Source organism: Taudactylus pleione, unplaced genomic scaffold, assembly GCF_031769625.1.
Source record: "Taudactylus pleione unplaced genomic scaffold, aTauple2 ptg000282l, whole genome shotgun sequence".
Lineage (NCBI taxonomy): Eukaryota > Metazoa > Chordata > Amphibia > Anura > Myobatrachidae > Taudactylus > Taudactylus pleione.
In genome coordinates this window covers 16,362,792-16,389,103 of record NW_028284684.1, presented here as the reverse complement: position 1 = coordinate 16,389,103, position 26,312 = coordinate 16,362,792, and the positions used below count along the sequence as shown (strand labels likewise).

The window sequence follows — 26,312 nt, the reverse complement described above, 5'->3', positions numbered from 1 at the left end:
CAATTGCTGGTAATGAGGTTAAAGCAGAAGTAACCATGCCATTATTCCCAATAATTATTCATTATTGATAATTATTTTGTAAGTGCTAGCATAGTATTATTGGATAATTTATTGTATAAATTCATTACATTTAGAGCTGAGCTGTCTAGGCAGAGTGCAAAGGAAGGTTTAATTTTTAGAGGTCTATTTACTAAGCAGTGTTAGGAGACAGAGTGAAAAGTGATAAAGTGCCAGCCAATGAGCTCCCAACTGTCATTTTTCAAACACAGCCTGTGAGATGGCAGTTAGGAGCTGATTGGCTGGCAGCTTATCACTTTTCACTCTTCACTTTTCACTTCTCCTAACACTGCTTAGTAAATAGACCCCTTAATGTCATTTGTACAAATGCTCTACATTTATTGTTTACTGCTTTATAAATCCAATCTGAACCTTTTTGCCTGCAGCAGTCTAAATGCAAATTACATAAAAAATCTTAATAGATGACCGCATTTTCACGGGATGTAGTTATGATAGTCTCAGTCCTGATGCTGGAATCCCGACAAGGGAGTTAAGATAGGCGTCAAAATACAGACGCTTTTCTTAATCCCGACACCGGAATCCAGGAGGACGCATGTCTGAATGAAGGTAAGCCGGGCGCCCTTAGTGTTAGCAGCAGGGGGGGGGGGGGGTTAGGTTTAAGTAAATTAGTGGGATTATCGTTAGGTTTTGTGGGTGGGGGGGTTAGGCATCCCTAGGAGGGAGTGTTATTGTCAGGCACCACTGGGGGGGGTTATGGTTAGGCACTAAGGGGGGAGGCTTAGGTTTAGGCACAAAGGGGGGAAACTTAGGTTTAGGCACTAACGGGGAGGGCTAGGGTACGGGATTGGAAGGGTTAGGCTACAAGAAGGGAGGGTTAGGGGGAGAAGGGGGGAGAGTATGTATACTCACCCGACCCCTGTCGGGATACCAACCATCGGGATGCCGCTGTCGGTATTGTGACAGGAGGCATCCTGACAGCCGGCTTTACATACCCATTCCCTTTTGACAGAATTTAACCGCAACATTAATGCAGGATGTACTATCATATGTACTAGTTTTCACCACATATGTTTTACATGTATTGTAGGCCTTGTGCAAAGATATGTCAGGTCATTGGGGTTTTGGTACCCTGAGTCAGGAACCTTAGGGTTGGCTTTTATAGTAGAAGAGTGCATGAAGCTAGGCGGCTTGATGAAGCTCCTCATGTAGTTTAGAAGTAGTAGGGTAAGAGGCAGAATGCGTATCAGACAGGTGAGCCCCCTTGCAGCCTGGAATATTAAGGCAAACTGGAACATGACTAATTAAGGTACAAGATTGAAAGCACAAACTGGATCAGGCTGACAGAGGCAGCAGGCACTGGGGCACCAGAAGACTGGTAAATGAGTTGAAGCAAATATACACAGCAGAGAGAGATGAGAGATATAATTGGATCTTGCATGTAGCCTGTAGTAGATAGTATGAGCTACTGAAGTTTGACAGCATTAACTAGATAAAGCACACCGCCTGGTACTGGTGGCCAAGATGTGGCACCCATACTCCGTTGGCACAGGAGATGAGACTGGAGGAATGCCAACCAACTGGCTGGTTGGCAGACATGGAATTCAGGGGTGCCTCTAGCATTGATGGACATGAGGTGGCACCACCGGATCAGGTAATGGGGTATGGACCCCCAAAGTGTATATGCATTCTATGTTGTGAATTTTGACATGCATCCAGGTTTAATTAGGCAGTATCACCAGGAGGTGTGTTACATTTATGCTTACAGACTCTTACTGTGCTCAAATTACACTTGCCTGCCCCCAGTCCGCCTCCCAATAAGGGACCGCAAATCTGACCTGCACTAAAATCTAAATACAGGTGCAATTTTGTACACATGGGTAATACGGAAATGTGTATATTTATGCCTCACAAATGGACTTAGGCCCTCATTCAGAGCCGTACGCTCTGAGCAGAGCGCACGCTCTGAATGAGGGCCGCCCTCCATAATTATGGAGCGTCCTCCTGGACGCTCGTATAGCTGTGGGTCACCACCCACAGCCTATACGAGCGTGCAGTTTGATGGCCGCGATGGTCGTGACCATCGCGACCATCGCCACTGCGAGCCGGAGCCTGCGGTTGAGGTTTTCAACCGCAAGGCCCGGAGTGATTTTGGCTCTATCAGAGCCAAAATCACTCCCACTGACATCACTAGTGATGTCAGTGGGCCGGCTTCTGACGGTAGGCGTTCCCTTGGGAACGCCCCCGTCAGGGAGGCACGCCCACCAAAAGGGGCGTGCTGTCAATCAACATCGACAGCACGCCCCCTTTGATCAGACACAACGAGCGAAGGAAAGTCCTTCGCTCTTCGCGTCTGGCGCATGCGCACGACGGAGCTCCCGCCGTCGTGCGCATGCGCAGTGCACAACATCGACCCACTTGCGAGCGGACAGCCGCTCGCGAGTGGGTTTGAATCAGGCCCTTAGTTTTAAAATACTATGCTTTTAATAGCAAAACATGGGGTGTTTTGCTATTAAAAACATGGCCGTTTTAAATAAATAAAGCCCTTAGTATGCAAACATTGTACTCGAGTGTGTGCACTAAATATTCTTATACGCTAATAAAAAAATAAAATAAAAATTTGCCTCTTTGTCCTGTATAATGTATTATCAGCTGGAACAAAATGTAATACGTTGCACAATGTGTTAATTCTGCAGGGTAGACTGGATGCTTTTGTACCAAGGGATGGTTGTCTTGGCTGGTAATCAGGTGTGGTGGACCTGGGAAGTTGAAGATATCTTCTTGAAGGTCAAGAAAGGGGAGAAACAAGCTCTGAAGAACTATGCCAAGAAAATGCACCAACAAATTGATGAGCTGGTTACCCGGATCACCACACCTTTAAGCAATAACGACAGAAAAAAATATAATTCAGTCCTCATCATTGATGTACATGCTAGAGACATCGTAGACATATTTGTAAGAGACAGGTAAATTATGATAACATTGTAACAGCTGATTTTGTAATTAGTGAATGTTGGTAAAAATATTCCTTTGACATTCTTCTTGACCAGCATTATGGATGCCAGGGAGTTTGAATGGGAAAGCCAACTGCGGTTTTACTGGGATAGAGAACCTGATGAACTGAATGTCCGCCAGTGCACTGGAACCTTTGCCTACGGCTATGAGTATATGGGCCTCAATGGGAGGCTGGTCATCACCCCACTGACAGATCGCATATATCTCACTCTTACACAGGTATATACCTGACTACTCTGCTTGTGCAATGTGTTATTATGTTTATACTAGGTTATTGGACCTGGCATACTGTATGGCAGTTCATTTAAGACTCTGGACCTCATTCAGAGTCGGTCGAAGCGGCCGCACGGTCGTACGCCACTGATGTTCGCTATACTGCGTATGCGTAAAGTTCGCAATGCGCGTGCACAAACTAGCCGCTACGATCAGAAATTTCTCTCTCCTTGAACACAGCCAGGTCGGTAGTTTGAGTGACAGATTGAGGCGTTTGTGGGTGGTAACAAGGTAAGGTGCTTGAAAACGGGGGAGTGTAAATCCGGACGCAGGCGTGCCTAATTATGCGAACTGCGTTTTATGGGAGTGCATACGGTTTATGGGAGTGCATAATTAACAAAGTAGCATCATGACACATGTGACATGGGAGGTTTTTACACTGACATGATCGTAGAGCTTAAGGGAGGGTATGGTCAACCTTAAGCTCTACGACCAGTTCCGATGGCTCCCGATGGTCTCGATTAATCCTTATATGCCCGGAGATGATGTGCAATGCGTACGAGAAGGGGGCGTATTTTTTGGTATTCCGGCCGCTTCCTCCCCTTGGTCGCCAGCTACCAATCCGAACTTAGGGACGCAACTGCGAGGGAATCATTTGCATATCCGGCCCCTTTTCCCGTACGACCGTGCGGCCGCTTCGACCGACTCTGAATGAGGTCCTCTGTCCCCCACTCTGCTCTGTCCTGCCCTCCACTCTGCCTGGCTCTGGCCCTATTTTCAGTTCTGCCCAACCCCCCCCCCAAGGTCTCTGTCCTGCCCTTGCCCCAATCACCACTCCCCTCTTTCATTCCGTCTTACGAAGACTGATGTCAGCCAGGATCACAATGTCCTGATTTAGGTGGAACTTTGATACAGATGTGTTCTCATACATCTGGCCTCCTTGCGCATTAAACAGTCCTTCTAATCGCGCCATGCCGTGGAGTGACTCTGTAGCGCCGAGCATCGTTCGTGCGACTTAATACCTTCAAATGCATCTTATTCACACAGTGATACATATTGCAAAGACCGAGCTCAAGCAGCTTCTGCTGATTAAAATGATATGCGGCATGCCTATATTCTCTGTGTGACTGCGGGTGTATCTGCATGCGTAACGCTACGTTAGTGTTTCAGCCGCTGACACTGTAACGTAGCATTTCACATGCAGATACTGTACATCCGCAGATGCACAGAGAGTATAGAATGCTGCATATCATTTTAATCAGCAGACGCTGCTTGTGCTAGCTATTCGCATCACTGTGTGAATAAGACTCATTTGAAAGTAAAAAGTCGCACGAAAGGAGCTCAGTGCTACCGAGGCACAAGGAGCTCCCTGGTTATGTGTGGCGTGACTTGTAGCGCATGGAGGATAGATGTATGTGGACACATCTGTATCACCTTAGGATGATGAAAAAATTATTATGAAAAATTAGATATGGAGCTCTGTAAGGTAGTGCTCCCAGCTCTGACTCTCTCTGTGCTGTAAAGAGGGACATGGGAAGCAGTTTTTCTTCTAAGAATCTTCACCTCCACTGAATACAAAGGTTTGAAAAAGAGGTTGTCTAAGTACAAGGAGCTATAGGAGGATTGTATGGAAGTTGGACATGCATAGCACTCTGCAGAAAGGTCTGAGTGGTACTGGTAAAAGTGACACCTTCTACTGAAAAAGATTCTGCTTAATTTTTTGTTAAAAATCATTCTAAAGATTTGCCTTTAGAAAAATTGCCTTTAAATCTTGCTGCATATTCTCAAAAAACAATGATCACTGTTGCAAAATGAGAACCTATTATATTTGCAGTGACTGGTCACTCACGGTTGCAGTTCCTCATGGATGGCAGTCAAAGGCAGCAGGAACAGGAGCCTAATCTGTCTTTCCTCAACCTGCTCCATCATGGTAGATGAAGAGTGAAAATAAAAGTAACAATGCAATATATTAAAAGCTAGCGACCCGTCCAGGCTTCGCACAGGAGAAATTTTAAATTTACGGCAATAGTCTTTTTTAACTGAGGTCTTATAAGATTGCCTTGTAGATGACATTAATCGTTTTTTCCTCCTGACATCAATACAAAAATATTTTGGTGTGATATGCAAAAGGACCACATAAAGTCGTCCATGAGAAAAACAATCTCCACTTAGGTCAACTCGAGCCACGTTAAGTGTCTGTCCCTGTGTTTTATTTATTGTCATGACAAAGCAGACTCTTCCTGGAAATTGGACTAATTTGAAATTAAAGAATCGTTTTATAAACGGTAAAAAAAAGGAAAAAACTGAAGTTTTGTGTCCGTAAACAGGGCTTACAGAAATTTTTCTGGAGAAACTGGATAAAACGTAACAATCTCTACGTGGTATAAAATAAGGTCAGTCATTGTGATATCTTTTAGGTAGCGTCAACCAAGAAAGCGCTCAGGAATCCATTTTTTCATTGACTTAATTAGCTAAAATCGTCCCTGATCTGCTCCCTTTTGCCATACATTAATGGTTCATACACCTAAACCTTACTTGACAAATGCTCTATAGAATAGTAAAAACTGCATCAAAATCAGTCCAGTGGTTCTCGAGATTAGCCCGAGAACCAGACAGGCGCCTACCAGGAACTTTATTTTATGCTATGTATAGATACAACAACATGCTGAATTTCCTGCAGGAATGGAGGGAGATTATGAAAAGGGGAGGAGTTTTATGAATTTTTTATTCTAGTTCCAAACTCCTTGTTGAGCCTCTATATTTCCAAGGTCCACTGTTTATCCAGCTGGATGATACAAATAAATTAGAAAAGTCACACGGTTTGGAGACAAATAACAGTAGAACGTCTGTTGCTTGCTATGATCAATTTTTTTGCATTATAATTTGCTTACAAAACTAAAACTATAAAATCAAAATATTTGCTTTGTTAACTTTAATTTCTTTATAGTAGAAATCTATGGCCCTTCTTCATGAACCTACTGTATGCAACTTATGCTTGGTACCTTTCATCCTTTAAATCAAGTCCAATGCATAGCGCCCAACTTTGAGATATACAGAATTGGGTAAAAAAAACCACTTCCCCAATCTGGCCAATCTCTCCCTTAAACTCCACCCATTTATGTGTTAGCTCCTCCCCTTTCAAGATCCATTATTCGGACTGACCTACAAAAATCAGGACAGTTTGACGGTATGGTCTATTGCCAAGATTTGTTTATTATAAACAGTAATTAATTCTAATTTCCATAAAAACAGAAATCAGACTGTTAAACATTCATATGTGGTATTCTGTCCTATAGAGAAAAACTCAATTTCAAAATACAAATCTCAGCGTTGTATAATCCAGTTACTTTTTCTTTTGTCTAGGCACTGTCCATGTATTTAGGTGGGGCACCCGCTGGTCCTGCAGGAACTGGTAAGACTGAGACAACTAAAGATCTGGCTAAAGCACTGGGATTGCTGTGTGTGGTAACAAACTGTGGTGAAGGCATGGACTACAAGGTAGAGTAGAAGATTCATTGTTTACATGCTACATATAGTTACTTAAGGTAACTAACTATATAATAGAAGAGTATATTTAATTGTTTCTTGAGTTTCTTACAGTTGACAATTGTCCCATGCAATATCTATTATTACGTGTATCATATGTGGTTCTAATTGTCTGTTCTAATTTCCAGGGATTTTACAGGTTAATATTAATTATAGAAAAGTATTTTCAAACTATCTGCATATATAATATTGTAGGTAGATTGTAGGACCCCTAAAACTGCTTGGACTGTATGGTGTGTAACAAGCTTACAGCTATCTTCAAAACCTCGGTGTCCCTAGAATTTATTTTCAAATGATGGCAACTATTGTACAGGAATTCTGACAACTCTATGGAGAAGATGCACAGTGGCATTTGTACCATAAGCTACAAAGCTTTTTCTGTATTTAGTTCTACTAGTAGTAGTACTGTCACTGCTGCACAGTGGGTAACACAATGGTCAGCAGTGCTGCATCAGAAAATTAGAGACATAGATTTGTTCCTGACAATGATACTATCTACGTTATGTGGACTTTGTATGTTCTCTCAGTGTTCATGAGTTTTTTTTCAACAGTCCTAAAAACATACTGCTAGGTTAATTGACTTTGGTGAAGTTGGCCCTAGAGTGTGTGTGTTGTGGGATAGAGATTAGGGACTGAGGCAGAGATGGCCACAATAGCATCACAAAGTACAAACACAATTTGCTTTCATTAAAGAAGCTGCAATTGAGTGTATATGTAAAGTGGTAACTGTATAAAGATGAGTACGGATCACCAAGAGTAGCATATGGACCTGGTTTACAAAAGGCTCACGCAACATACCCTTATGTACCGCTTGTTACCATTCAAACCATATCATTGCATCAAATGCTTTCGTTTAGGCATCAAGAGTTCTAGTAAAACCTAATATGGCAGAAACAATTCCCCATCTTGTGTACATAAAGAAAACATAAAGTTTTGCTAAACCACGCACACAAAAGAATCATATATGCCCAAGCGACAAAGAAATCCCAAATCAGCTTCAATGGAGCATTCGCAAACAACCAGTCACAAGTAGCTTGCTAGTGCTGGTGATTTTCTACATCAGGGTCCATAGGGTATCCACAGGATACCTTGGGGTATATGTGATGACGTCAGGCATCGGGCACCATAGAGTTAAGCTTTTCAGCCTCCCAGGATGCACTAGGGTCCCCCTCCTATACCCCGCCCCCGAGCCAAGGCATCTCAGTTTCGTTTGGTGCCCGGCCGGAGTCGGATGCACCTGTTAGAGGGGGGCTAAGGATAGCCCCTGAAGTTTTCTTCAAAGCAGCTGTGGCTGCTCATCTGGATGTACAGCATGGACAGTCAGTACTGACGTCCATGCTGCCTTCCCTACACCCCCGGCAGTACCAGAACGCCGGTACTGATCCGGGGATGCTGGTAAGCATCTGGGGTCACAGCTAGCGGTGACCCCAGATGTTTGGGACCGTGGCCGGATCCAAGGGGGCAGCAGGTAAGCAGCGGGGTCCCGTAGTGGGACCCTGCTGACACATGGTCCAGAGTCCCCAGGCAGGGGGTTCCCTGGGGACTGGCTGCAGTGTGGAGCCAGGTACCTAACCTGTGCTTCCACTACCCCCATGGGACAGCGGACCGCGGCTGAGCGGTAGCGCTGCGGCGTTCCAGGGATTAAATGCATGCCAGGGGAGCGCGCCCTCCCTGTAACACAGCCGGAGCCTGCCCCGCTGCACACAGCCCTCTCTGCTCTGCTGACTGGCCCTGTGGTAGCGCTCCTCCCCCAGGCCGGCCTCCTCTCTGCTCCTCGGTGGCCATCTTTCCTGGAAGCGTGGTGAGTGCTGTTGGACGCTGAAGATCGGTGGCATCGCGGTCTGGGTCCCCAGGCATACCTCTCCTCTGCTGGCTTAAGGTCTGTGTATGCAGCGCTGTGTCCTACCAGGCTCTGTGTCTGCGTAGTTGAGAATCAGCGCTGATAGTGCAGGAATTGATTTCTTTGCATTGTATGTGACTTCTGCTAGCATCTGCTGCCTGTACTTTCATTTTCTGCTGTCAGCCTTTTCACTGTCCCTGATCTTTTTCTGCTAAAGCCCTTGCAGTGTGGTGATTGCAGGGTGGTCTCACACCGTACTAACAAGTATCAGTGAGAGGGGTCACATACTTATCATCATGTCTGAGAGTGACTTTCCTCTCCAGCTTATGTGTACTACATGCAAGGTACCAATAGCGGAGGGAGAGGGTAACGCAGAGGGGCTATGTCGGCAGTGTTATTTATTGGCGCGGCCAATTACTGTCACAGCTCCGTTACAGGAGCCACCCTGGGCTTGTTTTGCCAAAGCGCTTACAACCCTCGTGGGCCAGTTAGCTCCGCAGCTACCCGTTTGGTAGACAGTTTGGTACATATGATCGAATGTCGGCGGCAGCCGATAGTTCAGAAAACTTAATTTTTCTGCGGTTCTCCAATCTGAGGAAGAATCAGATAGAAATGATTCATCACCGAAAGAGGAGGAAGGCGAGACACTAAGGACTCTGATATGGAAGTCTTTTCTCACGAACCAGAACCACCTACGCAAGGTTGAGGTGGAGGCTTTGATCCTCACAGTTCATGAGGTTCTTAGAGTGTTGGATACAGATGTTCAGGAATCAGTGGATGGAGACCTGTTCGGTAAGAAACCTAAATCCACTGTTACCTTTCCAGTTTCCCTTAAACTAGACAAACAGATGGCGGCTGCCTGTAAACATCCAGATCGGAAGTTTCAACTCCGATTTCTGTCTCCGTGTTCCCTTTCCTCTAGATAATCGGAGTAGATGGGAAACTCCTCCGCAGGTGGACCCTTTCTTTCTCTCGCATTTCTAAGAAGACTACCCTTCAGATACCAGGCGTTACGACCTTGAAGGAAGGATCAGATCACAAAATAGAAATCAATCTCAAGACCATCTACGTAGCTGCAGGGGCTCTACTTAGAGCGGTCCTTGTTGGCTCCTGGTACAGCAAGGCGGTAGAAAAGTGGGATGAGCAACTAGTGGAGGGTCTATGATCTAATGCTCCTAGATTGGAGCTTATCACCCTAGCGGAACATATCCAGAAATCTACTGTATACCTGGGAGAAGCTTCGCATGACAGAGGCCAGGTAGGCTCTACGATTTCGGCCTCTGCTGTTGCCGCTCGTCGAGCCCTGTGGTTACATTTCTGGCAGGTGGATGCGGAATCCAAACGTGTGGTTGAAGGGCTTCCGTTCACAGGTGATATCCTATTCGGTCCCAAACTAGACGAATGGATGTCTCTAGCCACGGGCGGAAAAAGCACCTATTTGCCTTCTTCAGCACCCTCTCCACGACGGCCCTTTAAAGGCCTTCCTTTTGTTCCTTTCTCACTTCCGCAAAATTGCAGGGCAGACCCAGGAGTGCTTCACCTGCTACCAGAGGTGGTCGTGCTAGAGGACGCCAAGCCCAAGCCTATCGACAAGTCTGTTGCATGACGGGATCCTGTCCCACCTGGTTGAGTTCAAGAGTTTGCGGGTCTGGGCCAAGACGTGTTTGGACTCCTGGGTTCGCAGTTTGGTCGGTCAAGGGTACAAGATCGACTTTGCCTTTCCTCCTCAAGTTTGGTTTTTCACCACAGGTCTTCCTGTCGATCCGGAGAAACATCTTGTCCTTCTATTCTATTTGAATCTTTTCGTAGCCCCCAAACCAGATGGTTCGGTCTGACCCATCTTGAACCTCAAATCCTAAAATCTTTATCTGTATTATCACATAGTCAAGATGGAATTCCTCCAGTCAGTGAGTGCGGGATTGGAAGAGGCAGAATGTCTGGTCTCCTTAGACATCAAGGATGTACATATTCACATCCCCATTTGGAAACTGCATCAAGCATTTCTTTGCTTTACATTTCTGGATTTTCATTACCGGTTTCAACCCCTGCCGTTTGGCCTATCGTCGGCTCCCATGGTCTTCACCATGGTAATGGCGGTGCTGATTGCCAATCTTCGCTCACAGGGAGTCAACATTGTCCCATACTTGGACGACCTTCTAATCAAAGCCTCGTCGAGGGAAAATCACTGGAACATGTAGCCTTGACACACCAGTTCCTCATTCAACATGGCTGGATCATCAATTTCCAGAAGTCTCAGTTGACACCATCTCAACAGCTTCAGTTTCTGGGGATAATTCTGGACACTGTTACTGCGAATTTTCCTTCCTCTGGATAAGGGACAGGCTATCCAGGACTTAGTACGTCTAGTCCTCAAACCCAAACGTGTTTCTGTCCACCTTTGCATCACACTCCTAGGGAAGATGGTTGCGTCCGTAGAGACCATCCAGTTCGGCAGGTTTCACTCCAGGACGTTCCAGTTGGATCTTTTGTCCCAGTGGTCCGGATCTCTTGTGCAAATGCATCATCTGGTAACCTTGTCTCCGCAATCCCAGATTTTCCTACTTTGGTGGCTCCAGATGGATTACCTACTGGCAGGACGTCGATTCGGCATTTGGAACTGGGTTCTGCTGACCACGGACGCCAGTCTCAGCGGTTGGGGGGCAGTGACCTTGAACAACCAGTTCCAGGGACGCTGAACATGCCAGGAGTCTCTCTTGTCAATCAATGTCCTAGAACTGCGAGCCGTCTATTACACTCTCATTGCAGCGGGGACACCGGCTCGTATCCAGTCGAATAACGCCACAGCCGTGGCATACATCAATCGGCAAGGGGGGACTCGCAGCTGCATGACAATGTGAAAGGCAAGACACATTAAGAGATGGGCAGAAAGAAACGTTCCGCCCAACTCAGCTTGCTTCATTCCGGGAGTAGACAACTGGGAAGCAGACTTCCTCAGCTGGCAGGATCTTCATCCGGGGGAATGGGCTCTCCATCCCAAGGTTTTTCGGCGCCTGGTGTTCCGTTGGGGCGTACCTCAGGTAGATCTCCTGGCCTCCAGGAAAAATCACCAATTACCTCAGTATTGCTCCAGGACGAGGGATCCCAAGGCGGTAGGAGCAGATGCCCTGTCTCTACCCTGGCCATACGATCTGGTGTACCTGTTTCCTCAGTTCCCTCTGAATCCACGGGTGCTCAAGCACATCAAGGTCGAATTGGTAACAGTCATTCTGGTGGCTCTGGATTGGCCTCTCTTCTGGTGGACGATTCTTGGCATCTTCCGCTTCGATCAGACTTTCTGCAGCAGGGCCCCTTCGTTTCACTCCGAATTACGTAGTCTTTGTTTGATGGCGTGGCTGTTGAAGCTGCCATTTTAAGAAGTCGGAGGAAGGTGATTCAGACCATGCTTCGAACTCGTAAGCAGGTCACCTTTGCACATTACCATAGATTTTGGAAATCTTGTGTGTCCTGGTGTGAGCTGCCCGATTCCTCTACTTCTTCTTTCAATTTATCTCGCCTTCTTCTTTTTCTACAAGAGGCATGGATGCTGGGCTTCGGTTGGGTTCCCTTAAGGTGCAAGTTTCTGCATTATCTGTTTTCATTCAGCGTCGTCTGGCACTGCTTCCCGAGGTTCATCGTGTACAACTTTCCTTTGTTCCGCCTACGTCCCCATGGGTTCTTAACCTTGTTCCTTCTTTTCTTCAGTCCATGCTCTTTGAACCTTTGGCTTAAATTGACTTGAAATTCCTTACCTGGAAACTGATCTTGTTGCTGGCACTTGCTTCTGCTAGATGAGTTTCGGAATTGGGCGCCATTTCTTGCAGGTCTCCTTACTTGTTTTTTCATGAGGATCGAGCAATGCTGTGTACCTGCCCGTCCTTCTTTCCTAAGGTGGTGTCGGCTTTCCATATAAATCAACCTATTGTGGTTCCGGCACTGAAGGATTAGTCGGGAACCGCGGACCCTCTGGTTGTGGCGCGAGTCCTACGAATTTATGTATCTCGCACTGAGGGAATCCATAAGACTGGTGCTTTTTTTGTTCTTTCTGATGCGGCCAAGTGGGTTTGGCTGGCGTCAAAGCAGACTTTAGCGAGATGGATCCGCTTGACTATTCGTCAGGCTTATTTGTCTAATTCTTTGCCCCCGTCCATTTCCATTTCTGCACATTCTACGCGCTCAGTGGATACTTCTTTAGCGGCACACAGGAGTGCCTCCGCTTCTCAACTTTGTAGGACGGCTACTTGGCCCTCTCTTAATACCTTTTGTACGGTTTTACAGGTTTGATACCTTTGCGCCTCGGATGCTAGGTTTGGTCGTAGGGTGTTACAAGTTTCACAGTGCTCTCCCTCCCACGATGGGGGCTTTGGGACGTCCCCAGTGTTGTAACTCCAGTGTCCCCTAGTGGATGAAGGAGAAAACAGGACTTTGGTACTTCTGTTTTTCCAATTCCACAGGGGACACTGGACGCCCTCCCAGCACTGTTTCCTGTTCAAGTTACCTGTTGTGGTTGTTTTTTTCTGCACTCATTGCTGCAGTGTGTTGTTGTTTATGGCGTGACTGCGGTGTAACGCGCAGTGTGTTTGGTTCGCAGTTGTGCTCATTTCCTTATTCACTGTTCCTTCTCCTTTATGTGTTTCCCCTGTCTCCTCTCAGGCTCAGTTTTATAATTGGGGCTGATGGAGTATAGAGGGGGAAGAGCCAGTCACATCTTTAGAAAGTGCCAGGCTCTTCTCGACCCACGTCTATACCCCAGTGTTGTAACTCCAGTATCCCCTGTGGAATCGGAGAAACAGATTTACCGGTAAGTACCAAAATCTTGTTTTCTTAGTACTCGCTCTGAATTATCTTAAATTGTAAGGTCTACTGTGGCAGACACTGTGTATGATTAAAACATTCTTTGCAAAACCACTAAGTAATATGTTAGCACTATATACTGTAAATAAAGGCTAATAAAAAATGTATTTAGCAGCAACTTATTATACAGATCTTTAGTGTCAGTGATTGATTATTATTTATTCACATCAGTCACGGTGGAGTTTACAATCCCTTTCCTATCTCAGGATAACCAATGCATACATACATGGGCCAATTGTAGTGAGTTGATAGTTAAATTACCATTAGGTCTTCAGAATGTAAGAGGACACTGAAGCATTCACATAAAAACCCCATGCAAACACGGTTAACACATACAAACTGCACCCCAGCTTAAATGATACAAGGACATATGCTACCACGAATAGTATTAGTAATACTACTACTAATACTATTAAAGCTGCTATTACTACACTGACTTACTTAGTTTGTTAGTTATTTGGTGAAGGGTCTGCAATGTAGAGGATGCTGGTACATTCTAAATAATAATTTTGTATTATATCATCAGTTAAAGCTCATGAATACCTAATGTAAATCTGCTTTTATTTGGAACATTGACTTTATTTTTGTAGGCTGTCGGTAAAATCTTCTCTGGTCTTGCTCAATGTGGAGCTTGGGGCTGTTTTGATGAGTTCAACAGGATTGATGCATCTGTGCTTTCAGTCATTTCATCTCAGATACAGACCATACGAAATGCTCTAATCCATCACTTGAAAAAATTTCAGGTGAGAAGTGTCTTTGGCTAAATCTCTGGATCATATAATCAGACGATGCTATATCACTATGTAGTTCTAATGTTGTTACTGTATATTTATTTTACTTTGTACTGCAATTATAATTGAGAACATGTATAAAATACAGTACTAGCACTAATTTGCTCTGAACACCATTTAAAATGCAGTTTTGACATGTTATATTTACATTCTATTGACTTTTCTTTGCCTATTGGCTATTTTCAGCAATACTGTAAAATGTTTTTTAAGATGTAGTTGGGCATAGTAATACTGTACACAGTTACACCGTTGCAATACAAGCAGTAATAATCTGATTTACTGTTTTCATGTTTGGTATTAAGTTTGAAGGCCAGGAGATTGCCCTAGATTCTCGAATGGGGATCTTCATTACAATGAATCCTGGCTATGCTGGGCGAACAGAGCTGCCAGAATCGGTTAAGGCTCTCTTCAGGCCAGTGGTTGTAATTGTACCAGACCTCCAGCAAATCTGTGAAATCATGCTCTTTTCAGAGGGCTTTCTTTTGGCCAAGGTAAGTTTTTTTTATTAATTAAAATGTATTGCTTCTCAGACTATTCTTTTCATATTGTCTTTGCTACAACTAAACCCTGCTTAAGGTACACAGCATCATTTGATAGATAACTTAACTTCCTAGGATTTAAAGAACCACTTTTTGAACAACAGTTATGTACATTATTTTGTTATAAAATGTTAAGGTACTTATTCCAGCTTGTAGTTCTTTAACACAATTAACTCAAACATGCAATTTCTAGTCAATTTAGAACAAAATTATATTTGACCATATTGAAATTGTGTAATTATTCTCACATCTCCACCAATCAGAACTTGGCTAAAAAGATGACTGTCTTGTACAAACTTGCAAGAGAACAACTGTCCAAACAGCATCACTATGATTTTGGCTTGCGTGCCCTAAAGTCTGTACTGGTAATGGCTGGAGAGCTGAAAAGAGGATCACCTGACCTCAGTGAGGTACAAGTATTGTACTTTATCAAATTATATTGCTGTGAATAAGCAGGGATCTGTCATAAAGGTAAAATAGAACTTGAATCAAATTTAATTGACGCGTCCTGCCACCTAATCCCGTGGGTAGCAGTCTCATAAGGTACCCACTACTGGACACAATCATGTACAGCGTATTGTGATCACCATTAAAACTGCTGCAGACGCTACTGTAATCAGAGCATAAAGGACAGAGGAGAGAATCAACAGGATATAATTCAAACATATATACATTGAACCCAGCATCTGATTGAACAGTTTATTCTGTGATTCAGTCAGGTGCTGCTTTCAGTACACATGCCCTGTTTACAAGTGTTTAGTTTATATAGTGACCCCACGATGTCCGCTCCTGTGTAACTCCGAAAATGTCAGCATCTGCGGGGACCAACAGATTGGCCTTCCCTTTTAATCAGTCTTAGAGGGGGTAACGGGATGTATTCTCCTGTTGGCCCTTTGGAAAGACCAAGGATAATAGAGAAATGGTTGCCCAAGGCATGCATTTGGACCATAGTGAAAGTACAGTAAGGGAGTCCAAGTGCTCACTGGACGGGTATATATGGGCAGCAGACTCAATGGAGAGGCATTTAAACCAATCTGGTCCCTCCTTGTAAATGTTATTATTGCTTATGCAATGATATGATGCAGTAATAAATGTTTAAATGACTATGTTTTTAGGATGTTGTATTGATGAGGGCTCTGAGAGACATGAATCTACCCAAGTTTGTGTTTGAAGACGTCCCTCTGTTCCTTGGTTTAATTTCTGATTTGTTCCCGGGACTGGACTGCCCCCGTGTTCGCTACCCCAAATTTAATGATGCTGTCGAAGAAGCTCTTCAAGAGAACAATTATATTCTGCTCCCTGTTCAGGTAAATATATAGTTCTTACAGTAAGTAACTAGCAGCTGATGATTTTTGCCATATTTGCAAACAAGAGAAGCTATCCCTTAATGAAAAGACATAGAGGGGTATTCAATATGGGAGCGAAAAGTCCGTGCTGGACTTTTCGCTCCACATCGGAGATTTTTCAGGGATAAAGTATCGGGTGCGCGCCCGCTTTATCCCCGTATTCAATATCAAATCTACGAAAACGGGACCTGGCGAAGTGGGATTTGCGATAAACTACGAAATTTTCCTTGAAAAAATTGTAGGACCCCCCTAAAGTTGTAAAAACATGGGGGATCACTATGGGTACCCCCGTTTTAGCCTGCAAATGAAAGTCGGGGATTTAAATAGCCGCAGCAGGTGTTTTTTTCCCGACATTGAAGAAGTGTTGCAGAAGAGCACTTAGGTAATTTTTTTCGTTTTTTTAAGTGGTCCCATCAAATTTGGGGTTCATGAAAATGGGTACTAGCATATTTTTATGTCCCTAAAGTACGTTTTAAAAAATTCTGCAACTATGCACCTGCCGCTAATAGCCTATTCTAGAATACACCTGCCGCATACTTGCAGAATAGCCCTGAACCTATTTCCCTATTTTTAAACACTTTTTTTCCCATTTTTTTTTTTCACCCCAATTTTTAAATAAATTTTTTGGGGTGTCCCTATTTTTTTTTTTTTTTGACACAGTTCTTTTTAAAATGTCATTCCCAGGGGTGCAGGCTATTTTTTTTAAGCCTGCACCCCTAAACCCCAATTCTGCACTTTTTTTCGCCACCTATTCAATGGTGAAAAGTTATCCCCGTTTTTTTTTCAAAGACTTTTCGAACCTGCGAAAATTCTTTGAAATTGAATACAGTGTCAAACTAAAACCTCCGATAATGACGTCATAGGTGCGATATTAACGCAAAAACGGAGTTTCCGCTCCATATTGAATTCCCCTAATAGAAAGAAGAAGCACATGCAGCAAAGAGTTTTTAATTGATGGAAAGGGCTGTTATCGCGAGACTTTGCCGAGAGGTTTTTAAATGTTCAGCTTTAGGGTCTGTTCTGCAATGAACAATGCAGTTAAGAGTGATCAATAAATCATGATAATGATGATAATAATAATATTTATGCATTAATATTCGAGGATTTAAGTTGAACAGTATTTCAGGAGAAAAACAGCATTTTTAATTGAACAGGATTTATTTATTTTTTTTTTAAACAAAGGGAAAACCAAAGGAAATGCAGGTAACAAGACAGTAATCAGAGCACCTAATGTAATGATACATAATCAGTAACATTGTGACAAAGACGTATATTAAATTAACACAAGTGCAGGTAAAATCCAACTAGCAAATTAGCATAATACATCTGTACAAGACAGTACAAAAAGTAAACCAAGAATAGTAGTCCAAAGGTCACTCGGGGTTTTTGCAATAGTCAACGTAAAAAAAAAAAATACAAAGACAATAATAAAAAAAACAAAGTAAGAAGAACACAAAAAAGAAAGAAAAAGAGGGAAGGAAGGGAAAGGGGGGAAAGTCAGGGAAAGGAGATCAGCAGAGTCCATGAGTAGCTAGAACCTGAGATTGGAACCATGGGGACCAATTGCATGGTATTTAGCAGTGACCAAAAATTTTGGCCGTAGAGTATTAATAAGTTGGACTTTCTTTTGATTTATATTACTGTGCAAACAATAGCATTTTCTGGAGCCTCTGCCAACATTCAAAACTAAGATTAAGATTGATTTTACAGAAGTGTTTCCAAAAACTGAAGTGAATGTGCATCTTGATATGTGCTTGGCTTAAAGTACTGTATTCCCACTGGTTTCAAAAAGAAACATTGTTTTTGTTGTTTATAATTTATCTTCATAGCGTTTCTGGATTATGTCTAATAAATAATTTATTGGTATGTATGAAAATTAAATAGAATTTTTTTATAATTCCCTATTATATTGCTGTTTTTATGAAAATGTTAATTATTTAAGGATTTTATGTATTTTATATAGGTGGACAAAGTTGTTCAGATGTATGAAACAATGCTAACTCGTCACACCACTATGATAGTTGGGCCCACCGGAGGAGGGAAATCTGTTGTAATTAACAGTTTGTGCTTGGCCCAGACTAAGTAAGTGTTTATCACTGTTATCTATTTGGCAAAAAAAACATTTTGTAAATGTTTTTTTATGGGAGAAAACAAATGTGAATTATAATTTTTTTTTATTTTTTTATTATTACACTAGACTTGGCCTTATGACAAAGTTATATACACTGAATCCCAAAGCCATGAGTGTGATTGAGCTGTATGGTATTCTTGATCCGACAACCAGAGACTGGACAGATGGGGTTCTATCAAATATCTTCAGGGAAATCAACAAGCCCACTGATAAAAAAGAGAGAAGGTAAAACACACTATGCAAATCTGTTAGTTTTATGTGTATATTATCAACAATTGTAATGAGCTATTAGCACATTTGCTTCTAGAGTTAAGCTGGCCACACACATAGCGATATTTTACCCGATCTGGCCGATTCCGACACATTGGAACGACAGATCGTGTAAGATATGGGCAAATTGAGAGTAAATCGTGAGTCCCCACTCACGATTACGATGTGATGCGCGTCCCCGCTGGTCGCACATCGCATCGTCAGATCTGCTGTGCAGTAGGGAAGATCTGACAATCTGGGACACAATGCACTGGAAAAAATAAAAAAAAAGTTAAGATGCAAGATAGATCTTAAGTCAGATTGGATGCTTTTTGCTCCAAATCGTGTGTAGGACTTCCGGGGGGCTGCCTGGGGAGAGTTCAGGGGAAATCGCACACATCGTGGGTTCGTGTGCAGATCGCTATATGTGTGGGCACCTTTAATTGAATTCCAAAAGTGTAGGATCTGGCTTAGTACAGGAGAAGAGAAGTATCCACTTGTGTTTTATATCAGTATGATGGATATGAACATGGAAAGAAGAGTAACACATGCTGAACAACAGCACCTCATCTAAAACAAGAGACTTAGATACTTTTTTAAGTCTATGAAAGTAAATGTCTGATGTGACAAGTGTTTTTTTAGGTGTATCTGTTCTTACTGTGGCAGTAGTGAATATATGCGCTTTAAGACAGGCTAAGGGTACATTCAGCCTAATATAAATCCTTAGAACCCAGCAGTGCACCAGTACTGTGTAGCTATCCAGCTACTGCTTTGGAAATAAAGATCTCTGCATGCTGGAACTTGTTGCCCGCCTACATTCAGTCTAATATAAATCCTTAGAACCCAGCAGTGCACCAGTACTGTGTACCTATCCAGCTACTGCTTTGGAAATAAAGATCTCTGCATGCTGGAACTTGTTACCCGCCTAGAATAACTATAGAACCATACAGTAGACTGCCTTCCACTGCTGCGCAATATCACATACTGGGAGTTGCCAATCTATGACGCCCTACCGATTCAACACCTAAATGGGCATCTGAGAATTATACAAGGGTGAGTCAAAAATTATCCGCACCCCAGTTTTCTGAAAACTTCTGTTGGCCACACTGTCTTAACAATGCTTACCGTACATGGGGCCTGATTCAGACCCGGACGCTATGCTGCGCTCGCTCGCATTGAGCGATTTTTTGCAATCTGAACATGTGTATGAGTCGCAAAGCGTTTGCGCGAACCAGTCATTGCGATGGGAAAGTACTCGCCCGTAGCCCGCAGTTGGGCCGCTATTTTGAGTGACAGTGCCGTTTGTGGGTGGTAACAGGGGAAGGTGCTTGAAAACGGGGCTGTGGATGTGCAAACGCAGACGTGCCCGACCGTGAGAACGGCGTTTAATGGGTTGTATTTTAGCCAGAACTGCTCGCAATGTTTTGGTGGGAAAAGGCTACCACAAGCGCTGCGAGCAGCTCAGAAGGCTCTCGATGTTCCCGATTAATCCTACAACTGCCGGAGATGACGTGTATTGCGAGTGGCAAAGGGGCGTCTTTATACAGGTGCGAGCGCATAGTGCGGCTGCTCGCTATTACTTAGTGGGCGGCTTTACGCGATGCAGTGCGAGAACATGATTTAAATAGCCGTCCCCTTTTAGCCAGTGAGCGAATGCAAATAGCGTCCGGGTCTGAATCGGGCCCTAGGTCGCTGTCTACCCAGTCACTGCGGTGCAGGTTGAACGTGTTGCGTCAGTTAATTTGTGAGTGCAGTGTTAGAAAAAATGTCTGCCCCACTTGTGATTTGCACGAAAGAAGAGCAGCGTGCAGGGATAAGATTTTTGTGGTCTGAGGGTGTGTCTGGTGCCGATATTTATCGAAGATTTTGTGCTCAGTATGGAGAAAGTGTTTGGTCGCGAAGAAGTGTGTATGAATGGATAGAGAAGTTCAAAGAAGGTCGCACAAGTGTCAGTCATGAAGAAGGAACCGGACGCCCGTCCATGTCCACGACTGATGAGAACATTGAGCGTGCACGTGAACTGATTCTGTTGGATAGACGAGTGACAGTGGATTATGTTGCAAATCATTTGCAAATAAGCCGTGGCTCGCAGCTCATCCTAAAACATTTTTTAATGAGGGAATACGAAAACTTGCTGAAAACTTGCTGAGTGTATTGAAAAGCAGGGAGATTATGTCGCAAAATAATGTATTTGTCTTTTCTGAAAGTTGATTAAAATAAATTCTAAAGCCAGAGTGCGGATAATTTTTGACTCACCCTCGTACATAACTGAATATTGCATTCACAGAAAGTATTTTCCTCTTAGACAACCTACTTATGAATAAAATTAGCTTAAATAACTTTAGCCAATAGTTGTTAGATAATTTAATGTTCATTATAAATGCAAACACTGTGTAATTAAAGCTGCCCACTTAGTGTGCACTTCATTTTATACTATTACACTATTTTTGTTTTGCAGGTACATATTATTTGATGGACATGTGGATGCTCTCTGGGTGGAAAATATGAATTCAGTGATGGATGATAACAAGCTATTGACCTTGGCAAATGGAGAGAGAATAAGACTTCAGCCACATTGCGCTCTATTATTTGAGGTCTAGGCTATTTTCATCCTGGTATTGATTTTTACTACAGTATCTGCAATTTCTGTTACACAAGTACTTATCAGTGTATGTTGTTTCTTTAGGTTGGAGATTTACAATATGCTTCTCCTGCAACTGTGTCCCGGTGTGGAATGGTCTTTGTAGATCCTAAAAACCTTAAATACCGACCCTACTGGCAGAAGTGGGTCAACAATAGACAGAACAAGGTAAAGATATGTGCTTTCATAAGTTATACTGGCCCTGATGCTGAGGGGGTACACCATAACTGCGTGAAATCGCTCTGCGGGTGCCCATAATAGTGAGTGCACGCATTTGTTCCAATGCTGATTCGCATGATTTTAACAATTATGTCTGCTTGTGCTGGATAGGTGGGACCAGGAGGTAAGGGGCGTTCTAATGTAGGCCGAATACAGTAAGGGTGGTTCACACAGTCACGAGTACAGTAGATGCAGACTGGCACAGAGATGAATTTACTCAGAAAGCTGTTTCATTTACGATTGGTTAAGGGCAGGTTCAAATACATGATTATGATGGTCACCAACACTAGTGAACCATGATTACAGTTTCTGAATGCTCCTCTGATCCAATGGCCTTATATTATGCTTTTGTATGCTGTTTAAGCAAAATGGGGCTCTTTGCATGCGTTTGGAAGTTATTACTGCTGTACTAGAGAGCTTTTTTGTCATTGATGCCTAATTTCAAATGCGTTTGTTAAAAATAAAAAAATAGAAAAAAAAATCGAGTGGGATTACATAAAGCAGCATATATGCTATATTTTTATATTTATTGTTATCACAACCAACCCTCAATTGTGAGAGTGTCCCAAGTATAGCGTACCCTTGTGCTCGTCCCCTTTTCTTTTTTGCAATTACATGTGTTACTGTTGCCGACAAACATGCATCTGCTTTTACTTGGGATATATTAGGCAGCAAGTGAATACTCTGTTCTTTAAGTTGATGTGTTGGAAGCAGATAAAATGGGCAAGGGTAAGGATCTGGGTGACTTTGACAATGGGCAAATTTTGATAGTTAGACGACTTGGACAGAACATCTCAAAAACGTCAGGTCATGTGGGGTTTCCAGGTATGCAGTGGTTAGTATCTACAACGTGGTCCAAGGTAGGGTAACCGTGAACCAGCAACAGGGTAATGGGCACACAAAGCTCATTGATGAAGGCTAGCCCATCTGCTCCGATCCACAGAAGAGCTACTGTAGCACAAATTGCTGAAAAAGTTAATGCTGGCTATGAAAGAAAGTTGTCAGGACACATGGTGCATCGCATGCTGACCCATGTTTACAGCCAAAAGTGCCTACAATGAGCAGATTGTCAGAACTGGACCATGAAGCAATGGAAAAAGGTGACCTGGTCTGATGAATCACATTTTCCTTTAAATCATGTTGATGGTCGGGTACTTGTGCGTCATTTACCCGAGGAAGAGATGGCACCGGGATTCACTATGGGAAAAAGGCAAGCCAACTGAGGCAGTGTGATGCTCTGGACAGTGTTCTGCTGGGAAAACTTGGGTTCTGGCATTCATGTGGAAATTATTTTGACATGTACCACCTATGTAAACATTGTTGCAGGCCAAGTACACCCCTTCATTGACAACGGAATTCCATAATGGCGTGGTCACTTTCTTCATGATAATGCGGCCTACCACACTGCAAAAATTGTTCAGAAATGATTTAAGGAACATAAAAAAAGAGTTCAAGGTGTTGACTTGGTCTCCAAATTCCCCAAATCTCAATCTGATCGAGCATCTGTAGCATGTGCTGTAAAAACAAGTCTGAGACATAGAGACCCCACCTCGCAATTTACAGAATCTGCTGCTAACGGGTTGTGCCAGATACCTCAGGAGTTCATGCTTTGAAGGGTCAGAAATGTTTTGGTGGCACGAGGGGGACCTACAAAATATTAGGCAGGTGGTTTAATGATACAGTATATTCATTATATTTTGAAGCTGATTAATGTATTACTTTTTCCTATTGTTATCCTATTCACTGGTTTGAATTATTTTACATTGCTAGTTACTTGTTCTTTTGTTTTGCTTTAGCAGGAGCACGTTGAATTACATCGCTTATTTGAGAAATATGTCCCTCACTGCCTTGAAATGATTGTTGAAGGAATTATGGATGGGAAACAAGGAGAAAAGTTAAAAACTATTGTTCCTCAAACAGATCTAAACATGGTAATTATAAATAATGTTTGTGGTAGTTAGTATATGTTGCTCAGAGAATTCTCCACTCAACCTCTTGTGTGACAATAAAACATTTTGAATGTCCCAAACTTGAGAGTTGTATAAATGGTTTATTTTAGAAACAGGAATGAGATGCGCCAATAAATGGTTGAGATTTGGAAAGACAGATTACTTTTCCCCAATAACCAGGTTTTCAAAAATAGTGTAAAAAAAGAGAGAGAACTCATTCTTTGTTATAGTATATGTAAGTGTAATAAAATATAACTATTTCATCAGCAAAAAAAATACAAGAAGTTCAAATATTCCTAGTAACAAGGACAGACAAAATACTTGATAAAGTCATTTAGAAATGTTTTGCGAGTACAGTACGTGTCGCAGCTAGTATTCTAAATTAAGTTGGGGCTTGTATAAATCCTGGAAGGTTACATGCCTGTCTGGAAAATATATTATTACCTCTTGAAAAGCTAAACAATGGGGCAATTTAAGTCTGTGCGATGTGCCGCTGCTTCGAATATATTGACCATTTACAGTACTTTTGACATTGCAAGTTTTCCCTTGCGATGCCGCCAGTTGCAGTGTGTCATTTCGTAACGGCAGATCTCTTCCATTGTGCAGAAATAAATTCCCCCCAATGAGTGAACATTCTAGCCCCCTTCCCATCGACCAGTCTTGTAAATTAATGTTTTGCTAGTGGGCCATTAATTGACCCTCTCCCCTTAATTTCCAACTGCCAAACAACATAATGCACTAGCATGTAAAGGTCTCTCTCATAACCTCTAAATCTCTCATTACCCCTTTCCCTCCATATCTCTCACTGTCCCTCCATAGTTTTTGAATTATCCCCTTCATAACTCTCTTATTGCCCCCTATCTTCATATCTCATACTCCCTTCTCTATAGCTGTCTCATCACTCCCGGAGACCCCTCCCTCCATATCTCCCTCATTAGCTCCTCCATATCTCTAACTACCCGTAGTACATCTAATTTATTGCACCCTCCATAGCTCTCTTACAGCCCCCTACCTCCATATCTCTCTTCCTCCCCCACTACAGTATTCTTATTACCCCTCCTATCTCCATATCTCATTGCCCCCCTTTCGCAACAGTCTCATTGTTTCTCAATATCTCTCATCCTCCCTCCTCCATAGTAGTCATCTCACTCCATGAGCCATTTGCTCTCTATATCACTCTGCCCACCGGTCCATAGCAGTCTAATTGTTCCCCTGAATCCTCCTCTCTCCAAATCTCACTGCCCCCTTCCACAGCAGTCTCATTGCCCCATGAGCCCTACTCTCTCCATATCTGTCTGCACCTGGCCCCCCATTGCAGTCGCATTGCCCCCTGAGCCCCTCTCTCTTCAAATTTTTCTGTTCCCCCACACCCCTCATTAAAGTCACATTGTCCTCTGTGCCCTCTTTCTCCATATCTGTGTCCACCCACCCTCCATAGCAGTCACATGACCACCTATGTCCCTCTATTTCCATATCTGTCCCCCCCAACAGTTACATTGCCCTTGAGCTCCCTCTCTCCATACCTGTGTCACACAAACCCCAAAGCAGTCACATTGCTCTCTGCAGTTATATTGCACCTAAGCCCCTTTCTCCAAATTTTTCTGCCCCCTTCCCCATACCTGCCTTATTGGCTGCTTACCCAGCAGGCTCTCAACTTTTTGCTGTGTCCTGTAGCAGGGTCCTGTTGCTTTGTGCTTCGTCCAGCGTCCGCTGCAGTTGCTCAGATCAGACATAATATCACTTCCTGTCTTCTAATCTGAGACTATGCACTGGAGGTCTGGCATCTAGAGCTGTCCCCTGACGTTTCCTCGGATCAGGCGATCCGAGGATAATAATAGAGAATAGAGGAGGCAGGGGAAACAAATCTCCCTAAAAATGACAGAGAGGGGGGCTTGTCCTCCACCAGACGACCCAAGGCAAATGTTCAGCATCCTACCAGGCTACAGTGATCCCGACGACGGCCCTGTTAGCCCATGCCTTGAGCCATCCCTGTATACAATAACAAAGGGTGCCCCACATAGGAGTCCTCTTTCGCTTTTTATTTGACACTACAGTATGTTAAATTATTGACTACTGGGAACACCATCATCTTTCTTTTTGACTTCGTACCCTGGGGATGGGATTCTATTAATAGTTGGTCCAGTGGTTCCCAAACTCGGTCCTCAAAGCACCCTAACCGTCCAAGTTTTACAGGATATCCATACTTAAGCAAGGTGACTTAACTAGTACCTCTAGTCAGCTTAATTATACCATCTATGCACAAGCATGGATATCCTTAAACCCTGAACTGTTAGGGTGCCTTGAGGACTGATTTTGGGAACCCCTGAGTTGGTCCATAATCTATAATCCATACATTGTTACATAAATATTTGAGATCTAGTGCAGTATCACCCCCCTCCTTCTTTCTCAAAATTACTGGATTCCCCAGGGCATGTTGATAGAGTTCCAAGTTATACACACCCCAGCAAATGCAAAACCCTTATTTTGCTCTCACCTTTACTATTATTATTATTATTATTATCCCTTATTTATATGATGCCACAAAGGTTCTGCAGCGCCTTACACAGTACATAAATGAGCACACAACAAAAACAGTTAATAGTAATGCAAAACAATGCAGGACAAGGACAGGGTTTATGAACATAGCTGTATAACACAAGCAGCAGGGCATCAGCAACCAAGTGTTAGGAGCCAATTGCAGAGTTAGGAGTAAATGATAGTATAAGTAGGGGGAGGAGAAGCACGTGAGGGACGAGGGCCTTGACATGAGAACTTACATTCTAAACGGGAGGGGCAGACTAACAGATGGGGTAGATAGTGAGGAAGGAGCATGGAGCAGTGGGTTAGGATATGTGCTGCGGAATGTGTGTGTTTTAATATGACCTTATGTTATGTCAAAATTAAGTTCGTTCATCTATCTCTATGACAAAAAATAGATTTAATTTATGTGTTATTAGCATGCGAAAT

General features: G+C 43.2%; 1 protein-coding gene across 1 annotated transcript in view; it reads left to right on the top strand.

Annotated features, from left to right (window-relative positions):
- Positions 1-26,312, top strand: part of DNAH10 (dynein axonemal heavy chain 10) — a 270,391-nt gene that overhangs the window by 149,784 nt on the left and 94,295 nt on the right. Inside the window, exons 31-42 of the mRNA XM_088482144.1 lie at positions 2,712-2,981; positions 3,066-3,249; positions 6,607-6,741; positions 14,071-14,223; positions 14,574-14,762; positions 15,074-15,220; positions 15,926-16,117; positions 18,120-18,238; positions 18,354-18,512; positions 20,995-21,130; positions 21,223-21,345; positions 23,193-23,327. Of these exons, the coding sequence (XP_088338270.1) occupies positions 2,712-2,981; positions 3,066-3,249; positions 6,607-6,741; positions 14,071-14,223; positions 14,574-14,762; positions 15,074-15,220; positions 15,926-16,117; positions 18,120-18,238; positions 18,354-18,512; positions 20,995-21,130; positions 21,223-21,345; positions 23,193-23,327 (1,942 nt within the window). The remainder of the gene's footprint in view (positions 1-2,711; positions 2,982-3,065; positions 3,250-6,606; positions 6,742-14,070; positions 14,224-14,573; positions 14,763-15,073; positions 15,221-15,925; positions 16,118-18,119; positions 18,239-18,353; positions 18,513-20,994; positions 21,131-21,222; positions 21,346-23,192; positions 23,328-26,312) is intronic.